The following is a 20,452-nucleotide window of genomic DNA, read 5'->3' as shown; positions in this document are numbered from 1 at the left end:
TAAAAATGGAGAACAGGAAGGCAAAACAGGTCCTGTCTGGGGGATTGGTACCAGTGGGAGGGGAAAGGATATAAGGAAAGGTTGTAGGAGGGTGAATATGGTGGAAATACTCATGTATGTAAATGCAAAAAATAAGACCTGTTGAAACTACTCCAGGAATGGGGGAGGGGAGATAAAGGAGAATGATAGAGGGGGTGAATATGATATAGTGCAGGAACTTTGTTTTTTTTTTTTTTTACTGGGGGCAGATTTCCAGCATAAGCCAGAAAATCTGCTGGACAAATTCTAAAAGAGCCATGACACTTGGAACTTTGGTTTTTTTATCTTTTATATTGCAAGAACTTTTGTAAATGTTATAATGTACCCCCAGTACAACAATATTAGCAACAAAAAAGGAAAAAAGTTTTAGAACCGAAAATATTTAAATTCTCTTCACTTCTAGATTTTCTACTAATTCCATCTGAGTAAGAATCTCCTTTCTTCCTACATAAATATGATAATTTATTCATTCAGTCATTCAGTCAATAGATTTTTTTTTTCTTTTTCAGTATAAGTGCTTTGATAGGCATGGTGGGGACATATGGTATAGGGCACAAGAAGGTACAGATCTGATTTATAGTCTAGTTTGGACAGAAAGGAAATAAGCCTGACCACAGAAATCACCTATTACATTTGAACTGAAACAATATGGGGTCAGTTTACAGCTGTGAGACCCTTGGGTAGTTGCTTTACCTCTCTGAGTTTTGGTTTCCTCATTTCACAAACAAGGCTAATATTTCTCAGCATGGTTGGAAGGGCCAAAGAGATTTTCAAGATACTGAGCCCACCATGGGTCAGAATCATCCACTTCTTGACTTTGCTTGCTCACAGGTGGCTTTGTATGCTACTTTCATCATGTCTGGATGTCCCCTGATGGGGCAAAGCTTCCTGGGTTTAGGAGGGGCCTTTGCTTTCAACAATTCTTCACAAAGAATCAGGGAGGATCCAGCCCAGACAGGAATTTGGCATTTTTCCAGCAGCCTGAGAGAATGATTTCTGAGAGACTGAGAGGTAAGGTGTGATGGTTAAATTTATGTGCCAACTTGGCTGCATATGATGGTACATGCTATAATACCAGCTACTTGAGAGGTGCAGATAGGGGAATTGCAGATCAAGGCCAGCCTAGGCAAAAAAATTAGCAAGACCCTAATTTGCAGAAGTCAGAAGATTATGTTCTGAGACCAGCCTGAACAAAACCTTTAGATCCTATCTGAAAAATAAAGTAAAAAGGGCTGAGGGTGTGGCTCAAGTGGTAGAACACTTGCCCAGTAAGTGCAAGGCCTTAAATTCAATCCCCAGTTCTGCCAAAAAAAAAAATAAATAAATAAAATAAATTATGTGTCAGCTGAGTTAAGGGATGTCCACATTTGTGGTAAAACATTTTGGGTATGTCAATGCCAGTGTCTCTGGAAAAAATTAACATTTGAATTAGCAGATTGAGTGAAGAAGATGGCCCTTAACAATGTGTAGCATCCAATCCACTGAGGCCCTGAACAGGACAAAAAGGCAGAGGAAGATAAATTCCCTTTCTGGTGGAGCTGGGCCATGTGTCTTCTCTTGCCCTTGGACCTAGGCTCTCCTAGTTTGCAGGCCTTCATCTTGAACCAGGACTGACATCTTTGGTTCTTGGGTCCTAACCTTATACTGCAACTATACCACCAACAGTTCTGGGCCTCCAGCTTGCAGATGGCAGACTGTGGGTGGGACTTCTTAGCCATCAAAATCAGGTGAGTAAATCCCTAATAATAAATCTCTTTCTATATCTATGCATATCCTATTGACTCTGCTTCTTTGGGGAACCTCGACTAATACAGAAAGGGTTATGGAGAGCACTCTGTAAATCAATCCTGGTATGAAGCAGTGATCATTCCATGGCCTAGGGCTATAGGTCAAGGCTGGGTGGCTTGTTTGCTTCTCAGCCTTGACTGGGAGATGAGCTGCAAGGAAGGGTTCTGACCTGGAACCTGGTGTTTTGCCCAGTTAGCCTACCCTTTTGCCCAGTTAGCCTGCCCTTCATATGAGCCAGGACCTGAAGTGCAGTCTGAGGACCAGGAGGGAGGGGTAGTAGGTGAATGACAGGTAAGGGATAAACAGTGAATATCCCCCATGCTGTCTTTCCTCCTCCCTCAGAATGCCTGGACCTCAACCAGAACATGCATCAATCAGAGAAAGCACAGGAACCAAAGTTCAGGCTTTTGGGAATGAACCTGCTTGATCAGAATCCATAGCCTGTCCTGCCAAGTCTTACTGGGAGATTGAGTGACCTCACATCGTGCAGTCAGCCATGAGCAAGGCACCCCTAGCCCAGGGTCATGGAGAAGGGGACCAGCACAAAAGACTAAGAGTTGCAAGCTTGGCTACAGTACCCACTTTGGTAAGTTAATGCCCTGCCCCTGCCCCCATGCCACAGTTTGTCCTTCTCATCAGGGTATTTTGTGAGAGGCATGGGGAAGCCAAATTTTGCAGGTAGCAGAGGTTCTTGGGAGTGTGGAGCAGCAATGTAACCATATATCCTGGCGACTTTGACAGTCAAGGAAACATCCAGTTTCAGAAACATCTCAGGTAGACCAGTTTGACATGAGGTGTGACCCTGTTGGAAAATCAAATCTTCACTACGTCAAGAAGATGCTCAGGAAATGTCTATGGAGTGATGGCTCCACGTTAGCCAGAGGGGAGTACACAGGCCTCTGGGCTGTTTGTAGTTGGGAATCTGAATGTCTGACATATGCATGAAGAGAGCTGGGGGAGAGGGCAAGGATGACCAGACTGGTATGTGGATCTGTTACCTCATCAGTGGGAGAAGTTGAAGGGCTAGATCCTGAAACCACAGTTCTGTGGGTTTGAGCTGGCAATGCTGTAACAAGAAAGAAGGGAAAGAGGGGTAAGAGAGACAGTGAGACGTTGTGGGTGTGTGAAATAGAGATAGAGACAGGGCCAGGGACAGAGTTGGGATGAGGAGGAAGAAGAAAGGGAAAGAGGGAGTCAGGAGGACAGAGTAAAAGCTGGAGCATCAGTCAGTCCATAAGTACAAGCTAGAAATAAAAAGCACATTTGGAGGCACCTTCAGAGGTGGAAAGAACCCATCAGGTCACAATCTGTCATCCTATCTGTCTCTTTCTTTAGCCTATGGGTTTTGAAGGCAGGCACCAGGTTTGTCATCTTTACATCCTCAGGGCATAGCACTGTACAAGGCAGTCAATGAAAGTTTTCTGCCAAGTAACAGTGGCTCACCCCTGTAATCCTAGATACTCAGGAGGTAGAGATCAGGAGGATTTCGGTTTGAAATCAGCCTGGGCAAATAGTTCAAGAGACCCTATCTTGAAAAAAAAACTTCATAGATCAAAAAGGGCTGGTAGAGTGGCTCAAGGTGTAGACTCTGTGTTCAAACTCAAGTACTGCCAAAAAAAAAAAAAAAAAAGAAAGAAAAGAAAAAAAAAGCCTAACACAAAAAAGGGCTGGCAGGCAGAGTGGCTCAAGTTGTAGAGTGCCTGCTCAGCAAGTGTGAAGCTCTGAGTTCAGACCCTAGAATGCCAAAAAAAAAAAAAAAAGGGGGTTTTCAAATAAATAAATAAAATACTAAGAAAAGGCAGGATTTTAAGATAGAAGGGAAAAGACATAGAAGATATGGCTATGCATATAGACCTAAGAATTAACAGAGATTCCTTTTAAAACCCAGCTGTCATCTATCCTAACTATATGACTTTGTACAGGACTTTGTACAGCCTGAGTTTGCCCTGTAAAGTTATTGCAGGATTAAATGTCTTCAAAACTCTTAGCAGAATGCCTACATAAATTCTCAATCACATTAGCTACTATTGCTATTGTCACAGTTTTGACTGAAAAATAAGCAAGATAGGGATGGGGGATAGATAGACTGCACATATGATCTTTGATCAACGGCTCTTTGTCCCATAACTTTGTAGTGGCTTTCTGCTTTAACTCTAGGTTGGCCAAGGGTCAGTGGTAAAGTTGATGCAAGCAGACATGTGACCAGGAGGCATGTGTGTCTGATTCCTTTTTTGGAATGCTGCCATTGTAGGCTAGCCTGGTGGAAGAATGTAGGAGACATGTGGAAGAGAGCCAAAGAGTGCCAGTTGAGACCATCAAAGACCTGTCACCCCCTAACCTGCTACCTATGGCAGATGTTTGTGTGAGCCCAAGAAGGCTCAACCAGGTCCAGTCCAGATCAGCAAGATGACCTGGCCAATCCTGAGACTTATGTGAAATATAATAAATGACTGCTGTTCCAAGACATTATTACACAGCAACAGCTGTGTAATACAGCTGGTACAGGAAGCTTGATAGCTCTTGTTCTCTGATATGGAGGCAGCTGTTATCCAAAAGTAAACGAGCAAGGAAGTCATGATCTTCAGATTTTATTGTAGAGTTTGGTGAACTTGAATGAACAAAAGCTGCAAGAAGTGATTTGGAGAGCATGACAGGGCCATGGGGATGGGTTGATGAAAACAAATCCCTTTGCCAGACCCTGAGGGAGCCCTTTAAGCAGGTAATAGCAGGGCTGCAACCAGGAGAGCTGTGGCTTGGGTGGCAGGGTTGGCCCAGCTTGACCCTGCAGGTCTCAGACCCTGGGGTCATACACCCGCCCCATGAAGACAGGAAACTTGTGCTGCTGGTCCCAAAGCAGGAAGAGGAAGGGCTGTTGCACCTCAAAGGTCAGCAGATTGCGGGCCACAGAGATGGCAGAGGCTGAAGCTGCCTCCACACCTGTCTCAGTCAATTCCACCACCGTCTGGTGCTGCATGGACGACACCTGAAGGTCCGGGTCCTCTGTCAGCCCACACAGGTTGAGGTCATAAGTAAAGTCAAAGAATTCTAGGCCCAAACCAGAGATAAACAAAGTCAGAGACTAGCATGAAACTCTTAGCTGACAGAGACAAAGATCTTAAATGTTCTGGATTAGTCTTGAGTCCCTATACTTTCTTCCTCCTCCTTCCCAGTTTGTCAAATTATATACATAGTGCCTTCTGGTCCCATTTATTGGATCCTCTCTCAGTGGGGCCAACCACCACTCTCAAGAGGTGAGAGGCCTTATGCCCACCCACCTCCAAAAAAACCCCTAAAAAATGATGTCATTGCTTCCTGGTCTCCAAAGATCTTGGAAGAGTAATAATTAACAGAGACAGGTAATAGATCATGTACAAGAATGTATGCTGTGGGATAAAAAGAAATACATATATTGTGTCTCTTCCCAAAATTCCTGACAAGGAGGTCAAAAAACCCTTGTAATTTCCTTAGCAATGGGGGTGCTCGGAGCACCTTTTTTTCTAGTATTTGGTCTTTGGACCTGGTTCCTGACATTGAGCTCCCAAGTCCCTTGGAACTTCCTTCATAGGAGTGTCTTTTCTTTTAATGAGACTCTTGGTGGGCTCCTGGATGCAGTCTGGTCACTAAAAGAAGCAAGCCATAATCAGAAGCTTGGAACTTTCAGCCCCACTCCCCAACCTCTCTGGAGAAGAGAGAAGCAGGAAAGTTAGTAACCAACCATGCCCATGTGATGAAGCCTTCACAAAGACCATCCAGATGGTGCAGGGAATTGGTACTGGGGCCCTCAAGATTTTTCCCTAGGCCAGGAGTAGTAGTACATGCCAGTAATCCCAGCTACCCAGGAGGCAGAGATGGAAGTTGTGGTTTAAGGTCAACCCAGGCAAAACACAGACATTATCTCAAAAATCAAGCCAGGTGTGATGGCCCACGTCTATAATTCCAGCTATGTGAGAAGCAGAGGTAGAAGGCTGCTCTGGGCAAAAGTGAGACCCTATCTGAAAAATGACTGAAGCAAAAAGTGCTGGGAGTATGGCACAAGTGGCCAAAGCCCTGAGTTCAAACCCCTAGGATTGCCCACAATTTTTTTTTCAGTATATCCCTCTTCATCTGTTTATCATATCCTTTATTATACAATGAAGCCAGTAAACAAGAGTGTTTCTTCTAGTTTTGTCAGCCATTGTAGCAAAGATTGAACCTGGAGAGGATTGTGGAAACATTTGATTTATAGCTGGTCAGCCAGAAGCGTGGGTGACAGCCTACTCTTGCAACTGGTGTCTGAGTGGGGGCAGTTCTTGTGCACTGAGCCCTTAAAACTGTGGGATCTGATTCTATCTTTAGGTAGATCAGAATTGAATTGAATTGAATTGTAGGACACTAAGTCTGTGTCTGTAGAGAACTGAAGTAAAAGAGGGAGCAAAAACACGCCTACACAGTTGAGAGCCAGAAGTGTTAAATGGGAGTATAGAGAAAACCGACTTGTTTTTCCTGTACAGATGCCACAAACTAGGAAATGAGATCACGTGTTAGTCAGTCAAGTTTCATAACAGGAAATGAAGTGACAGATCCAGACATGAGGTCAAAGGTTAGGAAATGGAGCTTCTGTTGTTGCTCCCAAACTCAGAAGCCTCCAGATGCTCTTACCCAGATGGCTTCTTGCATGTTCCATGGGGTTGTTGACTGTGTGTTATGAAAGTATTGGAGAAGGAGCCTCAACAGCCCACCTTGGTCACCTGGTTCAGTTGTACATTCTAGTGGACTATAGTGGAAACAGCCAAGAAAGTTGGAGACCAGGACTGATATTCTGGTTTGCTTCTAACTATCTCAGGGGTAAGTCATGTAAATTTTAGGTTAAGTCTAATAAAGTTTCTGAGTCTCAGTTTCTTCAGTGATCCAATGGGAAAATAACATTTGTCCCTTTAACTCACAGGCTTGAGAGACAACCTGGGATGATAGATTAAAAAAGAACAAACCAAAACTCTAGAATGCAAATAGTATTTTAGGGACCCCCCCCCCGACCTTTCTCCTTTGATAATGGGAGTAACCTCCAGCAGCTAAAGCTCACCCAGTTTCTCCATGATCGACAGCATGTCTTGGTTGCTTTTCACCTTGATGCGGGGCATCATCAGGTAAGTGGGCTGGAACTTGGACAGCTCCAGCTTCTGCATGATGGCCTTGAAGACAGTGGGGCTGAGAGCCTGCTCCATGTCCTCAAGATGGTGTTTCAGGCTCTGAGGTACTATGATCACAAAGCTCAGATTGTGGGAGAGCTGCAGCTGCCCCACCTAGAGATGGAGAGATGCACCTTTTCAGTCTCCCTACCCCAGGCCCCCACCCTCTGTGCCCCAGGACTGTCCTTCATCCTCTAATAGTTTAACAAACAGCATCCAGACCTAGGTCCCATGCTCTGTCATGAAATGGAGATGCCAGCTGTTCTAATGGGATAGTGCTGGTCTAACTGTGCTGGTGAGAGATAATGAAATAAGCATGAGTTTCTGAACACACCCTGACTACCACTGACTGACTAAGTGATACTAGGCGAGGGATCTGATCTCTCTGAGCCTTGTCTTCTTCCTCTCAAGTGTGTTGTGTGCCAAGTGTACAACCTGCATGAACCATCAGATTTACCATACAGTCCCTTTAAAAACTTTAGGTGGCTCTTCACTGCCTGTGAAATTAAGTACTAATCTCTCAGTGTGGCATTCAAGATTTCTCACAAGCTGATCCATTAGAAGGATTTTCTACTGATAGACAAAAAAAGAAGTACGCAAGAAGCGTAGGACTCATGGTTCTAGTCAGAAATTCTCAATTCAGGGTGAATTTGCACACACTCCTTCAGTGGATATTTGGTAATATGTAGAGATAATTTTGGTTGCCACAGCTGGTAGGAGTGGAGGAAGGATGGCCAAGTAGTGTTTCTGCTTCTTGTGGACAGAAGTCAAGAATGATGTCAAATCCTATAATGCAAAGGATAGCTCCCCACAATGAAGAATTATCCAACACAAAATGTCAATAGTGTCGAGGCTGAGAAATCCTAGTCTAATAGGGTATGAGACTATCAATAAATGGAATTATGGCTGAGGTGAAAGATCGATAAGAATCTAGAACAATGTAGAGTTCAATTGGACAACAAAGCAATGAAATAAAAGCAAATAATTGTTGCAATCTGGAAAACTGGCTTAGAAGTAGCTTCTAAACAGGTATTAAACAGAGGAGGATGAACCTGGAGTCCCAGTTAACATGGCTTCAAATAGGGTTTATTCTTCTGGGCAGTCTGTATGCTTAGGTGCATAAATGGACCTTGAATCTCTGACCAAAACTTTACTGTGTGGTGGTCTGGGATTTTCAAGCCAGTGCTTTCCACATACTTGGGCTAATAAATCTGTCTTACTTGGGAAAATACCCTTAAGTTTCAGGAAAACTTAAAATTTAGCATGGGAATGACAGAGTAAACCAACTCCATAATATTAATACTAGGTGTTAAACTTAGGGTAATATGGGTTTGTTATTTAAAATAGTGTTTGTACTTTTTAAGAGAATCTGACATGCTAATTTTTATGCTTTTTTTTAGTTTTTATGCTTTTAAGTAAAAAGATGCAGGACATGGCCCAAAAGACCAAAAATCGTATGTTCTCCCTCATATGTGGACATTAGATCAAGGGCAAACACAACAAGGGGATTGGACTATGAGCACATGATAAAAGCGAGAGCACACAAGGGAGGGGTGAGGATAGGTAAGACACCTAAAAAACTAGCTAGCATTTGTTGCCCTTAACGCAGAGAAACTAAAGCAGATACCTTAAAAGCAACTGAGGCCAATAGGAAAAGGGGACCAGGAACTAGAGAAAAGGTGAGATCAAAAAGAATTAACCTAGAAGGTAACACACACGCACAAGAAATTAATGTGAGTCAATGCCCTGTATAGCTATCCTTATCTCAATCAGCAAAAATCCTTGTTTATTCCTATTATGGCTTATACTCTTTCTACAACAAAATTAGAAATAAGGGCAAAATAGTTTCTGCTGTGTATTGAGGGGGTTGGGGGGAGAGGGAGGGCGCAGAGTGGGTGGTAAGGGAGGGGGTGGGGGCAGGGGGGAGAAATGACCCAAGCCTTGTATGCACATATGAATAAAAAAAAAAAAAGATGCAGGACAGCTTTATTAAGTTTGAGAATGATGTTGGGATGCTGGCTGGAAGTTGATTTATTCTTCGGATTTAATTTTCAGTTCACAAGTGGGCTTTAAGCAATGCAGAGTTGTAATTCAACTGTCAGGCATTTGACATGTTTAAGAAGAAAATAAAATAAATTTATAAAAGGGGCTTGAAATGCTTACAAAAGCATTTATTAACTGTGTTTGTAAATAGAACAAAAGGAGATTAACCTATTTGATATGGCTTAATTAAAAAACAAATGAAAGTTTTTATATACAAATTACTCTGTTGTAAACAATGTAACAAGTTCAGCTTAAAAGGCATAGGTAAAACTTTGATTTTGAATTTATATATGTATATTTTTTGTGGTGCTGAGGATTGAACTCAGGTCCTTGAGCATGCTAAGCTGTCATTCCACCACTGAGTTATATCCCCAGCCCTGAATTTATAACGTTAGTACATTAAATTAAATATCTATTTAAAACCCCAATGAAGCAGAGTGCCACTGGCTCATGCCTGTAATCTTAACTACTCAGGAGGCAGAGATCAGAAGGATTGCAGATCAAAGTCAGCTTCAGGCAAACAGTTAGAGAGACTATCTTGAAAAAACCCATCATAAAAAAGGGCTGGTGGAGTAGCTCAAGGTGTAGACCCTGAGTTTAAACCCCAGTACTACCAAAAAAACCAAAAACCCAATGATCTGTAAATCCCTTGATATTGACATCTCCCTATATGCAGTCATCTATCTGTCTGTGGGGAGATTAGTTCCAGGAGCCCTGTGGACACCAAAATTCATGGATGCTCAAACCCCTTACACACACACACACACACGCACACACACACGCACAGACACATGGAGGATCTGAAAAGCCCACCAGTCCACATGGTGGATTGACTGAAAAGAGAAAGAGATGCACAGAATAAAAACATGACTCACTTTTTTGCTATTTGATGCAGTAGAGATGAATGAAGAAGTTTTAGAATCATGTCTTCCAGCCTAAAATACATAACCCCTGCCTTGGCCAAGGCTGGAGAAAGGAAAAGGAGAAAAGATAGGTGGAAATACAGATGGAAGGAGAAGAAATGATGAATTTATAAGGGTGCATCCCATACAAGGTGGTCGATAGCAGAAAGGAAGTCAGGACACTCAGACAAGTCTGAAACAGGAGTAGGGTGGGGCAAGAACTTACCTTGGCCTTCAAAGTTGGGTCAGTGAAATGGGCCACAGGATACTTTTTGCTGCTCATCATGGGCACTTGTATCACAGACTCTTTGAAGTAGAAAGACTCCATCTTTTTCTTTCGATCAAATGTTTTCTTCCATTTGGCTAAAGGAAAGAAAGGGTGGCTGTAATACAGGTAGGGAAAAAATGAGGACAAGCTAAACGATCTGTTAGCAAAGGATTGGACAGGCACATTGGGCTGTAGACCTTGGGGTCAGATGAACCTCAAAGCCAGGAGGGAAGAAGAACCCAGAATGGGCATACTACCTGGAAGTGGTCTCCCTTACCACTCAGGTAGACGGCATTGAGAAGGACAAGACGGGTGTCGGAGGGCAGGCTGTCTAGTAGTTGGCTGATCTTGTGGTTGGTATTCTCAGCCACCCAAGTGTTGATGAGCTCCAAGTTGGCATCACTGTCATTGCCCAGGACTCTGGGGCTGGTGCCATACAGGCTCTGAGAGATGTTCACAAAAGTGTCCCTTATGGCCAGGTCTGAGGGGCAGGTCAAGAGAAGGAGGCATGAGTCTGTTGAACACCCCTGACCCTTCCAAGAGCAAGCTTTGAGAGTGCACACACTTCCCATGGTTCTTGCTGCTTACTCCAATGAACACAGCATGTTGGAGCAGGCATCTACCCCACTCCCCTTAGAGATGTGGAAATGAGACCCAAAGAAGGAAAATCCTGAGCTAGGAGTAGAACTACTCCTAGGCCCTTAATGTCTTCGCTTCCCATGTGACCACAACTTGGCAAGATAACTCTGAGATATTAACCTTAACTTGCCTGCAATTTCCCTCTTCCCTTAATTCAGCAGGAAACAGACTCTCAGTGCAAGTTCATGACAAGACTTCCTGGGTTTTGCTCTTGAACCCCAAGTCCACAAGAGAAAATAGTGCTTAAAAGGGAAATTTTTGGCCAAGTATGGTGGTGTACACCTGGCAGAGGCAGAGGTAGGAGGATCACTGTCTGAGGCTGGCTCAGGCAAAAAAAAAGTAAGACCATATCTGAAAAACAAACTAAAAGCAAAAGGACTCAGAAGGAGGGGTTGCCTAGCAAGTATGAGGCCCTGAGTACAATCCCGAGTACTGCCAGAGAGATTAGAGAGAGAAAGAGAGAAATTTTTGTTGGACTTAACAGATCAGGCTTTTGGCTGATGTTTAGTTACAGGATAAGACCTAGAAACTTGTTACAACCCAGAGAGGAGGGCAGGAGGCAGAAAGCCCTAAAATACTGAGTGCAGGTATATTTTCTACCAGCCTAACAAGACATGAGGACAACATTGATTTATAGCAAATAAGAAAATGCACTAGTAATTGACATCTTTGAGCTATATTTTTCTCATTTAAAAAGAGGAGTTTTTGTGTGTTTTCTATGATAGGTATTACATTTAGAGTTCAGTGGTAGAGAGCTTGCAAAGACCTGGGTTCAATCTCCAGCACCGCAAAAAAAAAAAAAAAAAAAAAGGAAGAAGTATTTTCCTTTCTAAAAGACGGGTTGGACTAGATCTGTGATTTTTAAACCTTTAAAAACAGAGGAACTATTTTCAATAAAGTTATGTCAGAAGCTCACATTATAAATTGGCTGTAGTGAGACTGGCAGGAACACAGAGCCTGTCTGGCCCACCTTCCTGAGAGGAAGGGTGCCCGTGATTCAGCCTCCCTGATATACTATCCCATCATGAGTCCTAAGTAGCTATGCAGAATCCTAGGGCTCTGGGGACCCAAGTTTAAAACAACTGCATGAGATCATTTTAGGAGGTTTATATTACTATTTATTGCCATTATTACCTAATAGTATAATACATGTAAATGATAACAACTTCATTTAACACAAAGTACAAAGAATGAAAGTCTTAAGATTCAACCTAAAAATGAGCAAATATTTTATGTCTATAGCTCTCTAGCTCTCTAGCCCTGTCTATTAGTGAATGCATAAAGACATTCTTATTCTAAAAGGGGTGGATACATGCAGATAACTTGCCCAGGTCCCACCTGAAGGAAAGTCCAGTTCTTGGAGCCACCTGATACTTCTGTTGAGGCCCTCAGATGTTCTTACTCCATTCCTGACACAGCCCCTCTGTCCTCTTTTTCCCAGGTGCTGACCACTTCAGAATCCCCTCAGGATGCTCCTCTGCAACTACTGCCCTCCCTGGACACTCACCTGGGCTGTGGAAGATTTGAGAGACTGAGGTGATGCCTTTGGACGTGAAGGCCTTCAGGGCTTGGTGCACGCAGGCAAATTCCTTGGGGTAGGAGAGGACACTCTGCAGGTTGCTCTTGGTGCTGTCCCCAGCCCCTATGACAAAGGGCAGAGATGAAGAGCTCTTGTCGGAGGAGTGGGGGACTCACCATTTTGGACTAGGGTTGAGGACCAGGCTGGAGTAGAGGGTATTCCTTCCTGGGGGCAGAGGGGAAGGAATCACAGATCATCAGAGCTAGTTTTCTTTTGGAAGACAGTATATACATCAGAAAGATGCAAGTGAGGAAGTGACAAGTAGTCCCAGAATTTTTCCAGGACTTTGAATAGAACATTCCTCCTCTGTTTCTCTAACTTTCAAAGTTACATCTAATCACCTGCCTGTTAACTATTATTTAGTTGGTTTTGATTTATAAAAGGTCACTCTTTGGTGAGCGGGGCACTATTTAGATCACTATTTAGATGAGAGATCAGAAAGTCATAAACGGGAATGAATGTTCAGTATCTTTTCAGTTACTCATTCATTATTAAATACTTATTGTACATGCAGTAATAGCGAAAATTTATTGAGCACTTCCTCCACTGCAGTTGTTCTAAGTACTTCTCTGGTATTATGTCATCGAATTGCCACCAAGCCTTTCACATGAGGACAATTACTAACTATTCTCACTATACAGACCAGGAAACTAAGATTAAGTAATTTACTGATTTAAGGGTACAGAGACAGTAAGTGACAGATGGAGGTGGAATTTGAGATGTATTTGGGGGAGTAAGGAAATGAAGTAAAACCAATTGACTGGGACATGGCTTACAAGAAACACTGGTAATGTCTGGAGACTATGGCTGTCATACCCAGGGGTCGGGTACTATGGCATCTAGCAGGAATGGTAGGGTTCTGAGGCTCCAGAAGGAAGGATTTTAAGTGCTCACTAATAGGCTTCTTGGAATTCCCCCTCAGAAGTGACAGCTCCACTACTTTTGGTAATTGTGTCATTCCTAGGGGAAGTCCTCATGGGACTTGAAAGCAATCCTTCAGGAAGGCAGAGGATTTAACAATTTTTTGACCTCCCACTGAGTCAGGCACTAGGCTATCTGCTTCTTAATCTTTTGAGGCAGCTGTCATCACTTTAAACATGAGGACTCAGACTCAGAGAAGTTAAGTGATCTGTCCCTGATCACACAGCTAGGAAGCAGCATTACCGTGATTTTACTTTTGGTCTGTCTTCGATGCGTTCATCTCCCTTATTGCCTCACATTGCCTTGAACCATGGTTTGTGGCTGACACCTTCTTTTATATGTACTTGATCATTCCGTAAGGTTCTACAAGCAATCGTGCTTATCAAATTGTTGTTAAATGAAGGAATATTCAAGAATGAAAAGATCCACATCACTACTACCACCACCCCCACGTAGCCAATTTTACAACTTCCTTCCAGAGGCATAGCTTTGTAGAAGGTGTCTGGGTTGGTAATTCTTATGGGAGGGCCCTATGATCTGAACAGATGTCAGAATCTTACCAAGCAGGACCTGTGTGAGGAGGCTGGCAATGCTGAATGGGGAGAAGGCCATATTGGTGTCAGCCTTCTTGGTGGCTGAGAAAGCCTGGTAGAGCTTCAGGGAGAAATTCATTAATGCTTCCCTCAATGTGGCCTCTGTGGAAACCCTGTCAAAATCAGAGCACAGAACAGGCCCTGGGCAGATGGGCTCGGTGGTAGGCGGCATAGTTGATTGGGTGTACTGGGTGAAGGGTTGGGTGGTGAGCTCATTCATGGTATTTGCTGTTATTTTGGTGTCTGAGTCTGTTTTTGGCCAGGCGGAAGAATTCATGAAGAGTTGAGTGGATAGATTCTCAGAGACATTTTTCTCTGGATGCCAGGTGGAAGACTCCATGGAGCGCTGAGTGGGCAGACTCTTGGGGGCATCTCCCTCTGGGATACTTTCTCCTTGAGTGCTCTTTGGATCCTGTAGTTTAAGAAACCAGGTCTTATTTTTTTATACTAAGCTGCAGTCCCTTCAAACACTCCAAGCAGGAAAGTAAGATGGGAATGTGGAAAATTCTTGTTCCAGAAAGTAATTTCTGGCACAGCCTGGTGGGTGAAGGGCCTACCAGGAGACCACCCCCACAATTCCTTTAGACAGGGGACAATGCTGGAGGTGGATTATTGTCAGCAAAAGAAGAGGGGTAATCCAGGATCTATCATCTCTGTCCAACTACTGACATGTAGAAAACTGTTTTCTTCTTTCTCTCTCTCTCTCTGTGTCTCTCTGTCTCTCTCTCTCTCTCTCTCTCTCACACACACACACACACACACACATTCGTCTTTGTGGGAAAGGATCTCACTATGTAGCCCATGCTAGAACTCACTATGGGGCTCAGGCTAGTTCTTAACTGGCAATCTTTCTGCCTCAGCCACCATGCCTGGAGTGGAAACTGTTTTTCTTATAAATATTGCCCAGAGTGGAAATTGTTTTCTTATAAATATCTACCTCACTTGGTTCACTTTGTTGGCCAATATAGACATTTGAATTTGTGGTCCTTGTTTTAGAACAGTGGATTTGCAAACTGTGTGTTGTAACCCACTGGTGGGAATTGAAAGCAATTAGCATTCCAAAAGGAAAGACAGAAGAAAGGGGGAGAGAGAGAGAGAGAGAGAGAGAGAGAGAGAGATACTATAGACCAGTGGCTGAGAAAATTTTGATTCCAGTAGGATGTCTGGAGTAATTTTTGATTGTCATAGGGAGGAAGAAAGATGCTACTAGAATCTAGAATCTACTGGGTGCAGGCCAGAGACACTCCAAAACATCCTACAAAGCACAGGACAGTCCTTCATGGGTGAATATCCAGGTACATGTCAGTAGTTCCCTGGTGGAGAAATCCATTATCTCCATTTCTCAGAGAAACTGAGACTGATGCATTAAGTAACTAGCTCAAGGTTTCACAGAAGAGGGAGGAAAATCTAGGAGTCAGGCCGAGGTCTATGAGCAAGATCCCTTGCTCATAATCATAACTACACCATCTGCCGCCTAGGAGAGCCTGTCCCTGCACCCAGCCCCTGATCCACACGGCTCTGTCTTCTGTAGCAAGCCCTGGCTTTTTATCATTTTCTTGCCCTCTGTGAACTTGCCAAGCCTGGCTTCTGAACAGGGTGAGATCTACTTATTCTCCTTTTTTGTAAATCAGGAAAAGGAGGCCGGGGAAGTGACTGGCCCAAGGCCACACAGCTGGTGTACCTGCCAAGATAGAACCTGTGTCTGTCCCAGTCCCTAGCTTTCCACGCCCTGCAACGGGGGCGCACGGATCACACTTGCCACTCCCAAGAGAAGTTCCTCTCATTCTCCGGAGTCTGAAGGGTTAATCCTCAAATCCCCCACCCCACGAAGGGACCACTTACCCCAGCCAGCAGCAGCAGGAGGAGGGTCAGCGGGGTCAGCCTGGAGGCCATCTGGGCGGCGACGTCAGCCGCGACCTGCCTGTGAAGCCAGCCTGTGTTGGAGCCAGCCCGGAACCTGAGCGCTCAGGGGCCCTCCACCTCTTCTCCGGCCCGCCCCCATTCCTTCCAGGCCTCAGCCCCTCTTGGAGAATTCCCGACCCCTCCCTCTGGGGCCACCTTCTCCCTGGCTCCGCCTTCTGTTTTGTTTTCCCCAAACCGCCCTCCCTTCCCGGCATCGGCCGGCTCTTCCTCTCCCCACCCCCCAGGCCCGGGTCTCTGTCCATCTGTTCAATCAGTGGGGTCCTGCTTTAGCCAAACAATAAGGCCAGAGGCAGTGGGGAGGGCACCACAGCTCTCAGGGCAGGAGGAGGAGGCAGAGGTCTCAAGTGGTTGCAAGCCTGTAGAGACTGCAGAAATAAAAGGGGACAGGAAACTGAGGGAGCCTCCCCTTGCCCAGACCCTTTCACCCCGTGCTCTCATCTCACTCTCACCCCCAGCACCAAACCTGGTTCAGACTCTTGGTCACTAGGCAGCTTTGGTGCAGACTGAGTGGACAAGTCCCGCAGGGTCAGCGAGGGTGGGGAGGGATGGGGGCAGTGTTACCTATTGGCTGACCAAGGACACTGCCCAGTTACAAATTAAGGATGATTGATCGCTGGTGTGAGTTCCCGTAAATCAGGATGGAACCGACCAAGTGGTAGGGCTTTAGAGGTTCCTGGCCTAGGAATTTAGCCCAAAGCCCTTTTGAGAGTTGGGTGGGGTGGGGTTGAAAGGGTGCAGCTCTCAGCCAGCTCTAAGCAAGCAACACTTCCTCCTGTGTCCTTATGGGTCATGGCAAAAACAGCAGGAACACAAAAATGTGCTCAGTAGTTGACAAGGAATGAGTTTTTAGGGAAGCTAATCTGCAAAGTAACCCTTTTTGGAGATAGGCCGCATTGTGCCCAGTTGATAACTAAGAAACCAAGTCTTAGAGCAGGCAAATGTCTGGCTCATGGTCATCTTCACTTGGAGATAAAGTCTTAACACACACACACACACACACACACACACACACACACACACACACACACACACTGTGGGTGGTATTCTCATTTTCCTCTTGGAGACACATAATCAGTGCCTCCCAGCTTACCGAGCATTTGCCTCAATTAAAAAATGGTCCTGGCTCCCTAGAGCTCACATCTGTAATCCTACCTACTTAGGGGGCAGAGATCAGGAGGATCGAGGTTCAAAGTCAGCCCTGGGAATAGTTTGCAAGACTCTATCTGGAAAAAACCCTTCACAAAAAAGGAATGGTAGAGTGCCTCAAGTTGTAGGCCCTTCGTTCAAACCCAAGTACACTAAAAAAGAAAAAGAAAAAAAAAAGCTCTAGGTTCAATCCCCAGAATAGCAATAAGACAAAAACAAACTGAAAACTGAGGTATATGTGTTTCTATGTCTGGGGTGCCAGAATAGACCTGGCTGTGGGACTCTGGCATGTTACTTTCCTCCTTGGCACCTAGATGTCCTCTCAGGGTTATCAGACAAGACACAGGAAGCCCAGTGAAGTTTGAATTTCAGAAACAACAACAACAATAACTGTTTTAGAAAAAGTTTATTCCATGCAATCTTGGGATATATGTATGCTATATCCCAAGCAGAAATCTCAAGTTGAGATATGGGACTCTGAGGCAGCTTAGCAGGAAGCAACATGTATTGTGCCAGCGCAGACCCAGCGGACTCGTGTCCAAAGACTGAGCCCCGAGAACAAAGAGGTCTCACCTTATACACCCTTGCAACAGGTTACAGGAGCAAAGAGCAAAGCTCAACCCATATATGGTTGCATGTGACTTCATTGGCTGTTTCACTCCCCCAGTGCTATGTGACCTTCTTCATGCTTCAGTTCTTTACGTTTTATCTCTCTGCCATGCCATCCTTTCCTCCTGCTACATTATCAGAACACAAACTTGTCTGTTTCTTTTCTGGTCCTCTTTCCTGCTACATTTTTCCCCCCTTTGATGCTCAGACCCACCTAGGGTCAAAGAGCATCATCTCGATTTAGGGGTTTGTATTTTTATAGCATCATTACATGGGCGGCTATTTTTCTATATATTGGCCACCATAATGGCCCTGATGGACCATAATACCAAGGGAACCAAGCAGGGTAACATCAAACATGCTCCCAAGACAAGACCCATCACTCCTGCTTTCCATGACAAAATGTTGCCTGCATTTTTTTTTTTTTCACTCTGTGACTTTAATATCACTACTGGCAACCTGGCAAACCTGGGGAGTGTATGAGCTGATATAACACCTGTTCTGTTGGTGGGTGCATGACACAAAGTATGGCTGTGCGGAGGTCCCAACAATGGCTCTCTTTGTAACATTTAGCACATGGGGGAAAACCTTGCAAGGGACAACCCGAAAGGTAAGAGTCCAAGTGTGTAGAGGAGAGCAGGGGTGCGTCCCATGTTTGAGCTTCCACCGTGCATAGCCTAGTCAGCTTCCAGAGTGACTAGAGCAGGGCTGTTGTCCTATTGCAGTGGGGATAGACAAGATAACAACAAAAGGGCCCCTCCAATGGGGTTTTTTTTTTTTTTTTAATTCCAGTTGCTCAGACATATCATTTTTATTTATTTACTTGTTTATTTTATTACTGTTCATTTACTTATTTTGGTGGCACTGGGGTTTGAACTCAGGGCCTCACGTTTGCTAGGCAGGCGCTCTACTACTTGAGCCACTCCACCAGCCCTCCAATGGGGTTTTAATGGTTGGACATTTTATTCTTTTACACAGACAGTATCTTTTTTTTTTAATTGAGTAGCCTTACCATGGCAACAATATATTATCAGTATATACCATCTTTAAGTATCAAAAGACATGTTTAGAGCCAGTAAAAAATAGTCACTTTGTCTCTATTTAAGTAGAAGACCCTGTCTAAAAAAATATGAGTTTGTGTCTGGAAGGGCTTTAATGCCAGATAGCTACATATGTATAAGAACCATTTCCTCAATCCTCTCAGCCTTGGTTATTTTTGAGAGGTCTGGCAACAGTGACTCCATTTGAACTTTGGCGGCAATCCCCCCTTGTCTCCAAACTGCTTGTCTCTGAGGAGTCTCCTCTGAAGATCTGTCTCCCATCCAAGTACTAACCAGGCCTGACCCTGCTTAGCTTCTGAGACCAGACGAGATCGGGTGCATTCAGGGTGGTATGGCTGTAGACTGAAGATCTTTTTTGATTAGTCATTTTTTTTTCTTAACCGTGAGGATTTGTTTTTTCCTGGATTTTGTTTGCATCAAAAGGGCTTGGAAGGAGTGGCTCTTAGGCAGTGGGCTTCTAGACAAGGACATACAAAACAAAATCCAACAAAAGCAGACATCTGAAAAGCTCACCTACTTGACAAATAAGTACTCACTGAGTCATTTTTTATGGACTTGATTGTAAATGCCCCAGAAGGATCAGAACTATAATGACAAAAACTTAAAAGAGCCATGGTTAAAAGTCTGATAGACAATTTAGCAACCAACAGAACAGTATAGTAGTACCATTAACTTTTTACCAAGTTTATCTAAATTTTGTATTTTAGAAGGCTTGATATACTTGAAAAACCTAAGTATATTTAGTATACAGGAAGTAACAACAGCATCACAGCTCTATAGAGGTTATATATACATATTAGTTTACTTGTTGTTCTTGAAGTAAAACCTTAGATATTCTCATCAGTTGGAGAAACAGTGTCAGTGATCCCAAATAGCCCAGTCACAGACACATACAGGGTACTGAATGTATTGGAATCACTCAAGACAAAAGTTGCTTAACCATGAGGTCATCTAGAAAATTTTATATAAACCAACTCTTAAATGAACTTTTATTTAGTATGACTCAGTTACCTTAGTAGTCAAAACCCTGACAAAAATCACCAGAGAACACAGGTAAATATTTATGGGGATTAAGTGTGGAATTAGGAAACCTAATGGATGAGAATTATGACTCAGATGTTGATATGGGATCACATCCCAGATTGTTGACATTACACATGGCTCATGATATACAGCAGGATCCTACCAACCTGTAGTCAATGGAGCCCCCCTAAAATAACAGGCTCAGTCTGGCCATCCTAAGCCAAAAACTCCCTTCACCTGAAATGTGGAAGGAGTAGGACTAACATCTCCACTCTGTTGACACTAATAAAAACTGGAGGTCTTGACCTCCAGTGTAGTACTCTTTTTTGAGTTTTTTTCTTTATCCTATCCTGAGGGTGTACTTTGGTTTTTTTTTTTTTTTTTACTTTGTTTTATATAAGTAAATTTTTCTCAACCCTCATATTAGTGCAGCAGCACTCCCTGTGCTCAGTTGCTCCTTGCCTCTCTGTGGTGTTTTAATAAACTCTTGTTGTCTTGACAGATTTGTGGATTAACCTGTAACACCAAAAAATTCTGACCATTACCTTGATAAAACAAAAACCATTTTTAGGACAGTTTTTTGTAAAAAAAAAAAAAAATTATCAAGAACAATGTAATATTTTTAAGATAGCCTGGTTGTTATGAGCTTAGAGAATTTTTAGTTTAATATCAGTACATTAAATTTTGACCTTATAAAACCTTTAAGTAACTGGATTTTAGTCAACTTAATCACCTATATAAGCATTTATATCT

At 43.6% G+C, this 20,452-nt stretch overlaps 1 protein-coding gene and 1 non-coding gene across 3 annotated transcripts; both read right to left on the bottom strand.

Moving 5' to 3' along the window:
- Nucleotides 1–240: 240 nt before the first annotated feature.
- On the bottom strand, nucleotides 241–305 carry LOC141416435 (U7 small nuclear RNA). The gene has a single exon (XR_012441163.1). It is a non-coding gene; the product is annotated as a U7 small nuclear RNA (small nuclear RNA).
- A 4,094-nt stretch (nucleotides 306–4,399) lies between these two features.
- Serping1 (serpin family G member 1) lies at nucleotides 4,400–16,438 on the bottom strand. Of its 2 annotated transcripts, none has more exons than XM_020167627.2 (8): nucleotides 16,324–16,438; nucleotides 15,780–15,858; nucleotides 13,905–14,349; nucleotides 12,352–12,486; nucleotides 10,483–10,686; nucleotides 10,164–10,300; nucleotides 6,887–7,106; nucleotides 4,400–4,872 (listed from the first exon to the last, which is right to left on the bottom strand). In XM_020167627.2, the coding sequence occupies exons 2-8, from the start codon at nucleotides 15,828–15,830 to the stop codon at nucleotides 4,619–4,621; spliced, it is 1,446 nt and encodes a 481-aa protein (XP_020023216.1). In that variant the 5' UTR covers nucleotides 15,831–15,858; nucleotides 16,324–16,438; the 3' UTR covers nucleotides 4,400–4,618. The 2 variants fall into 2 exon arrangements, with proteins under 2 accessions (XP_020023216.1, XP_073901998.1); XM_074045897.1 differs by having other exon boundaries at nucleotides 16,310–16,341.
- Nucleotides 16,439–20,452: the final 4,014 nt, after the last annotated feature.

Source organism: Castor canadensis, chromosome 1, assembly GCF_047511655.1.
Source record: "Castor canadensis chromosome 1, mCasCan1.hap1v2, whole genome shotgun sequence".
NCBI classification, from domain to species: Eukaryota; Metazoa; Chordata; class Mammalia; order Rodentia; family Castoridae; genus Castor; species Castor canadensis.
Note: the sequence above shows the minus strand (reverse complement) of the source record. Positions and strands in the feature narration are given on the sequence as shown.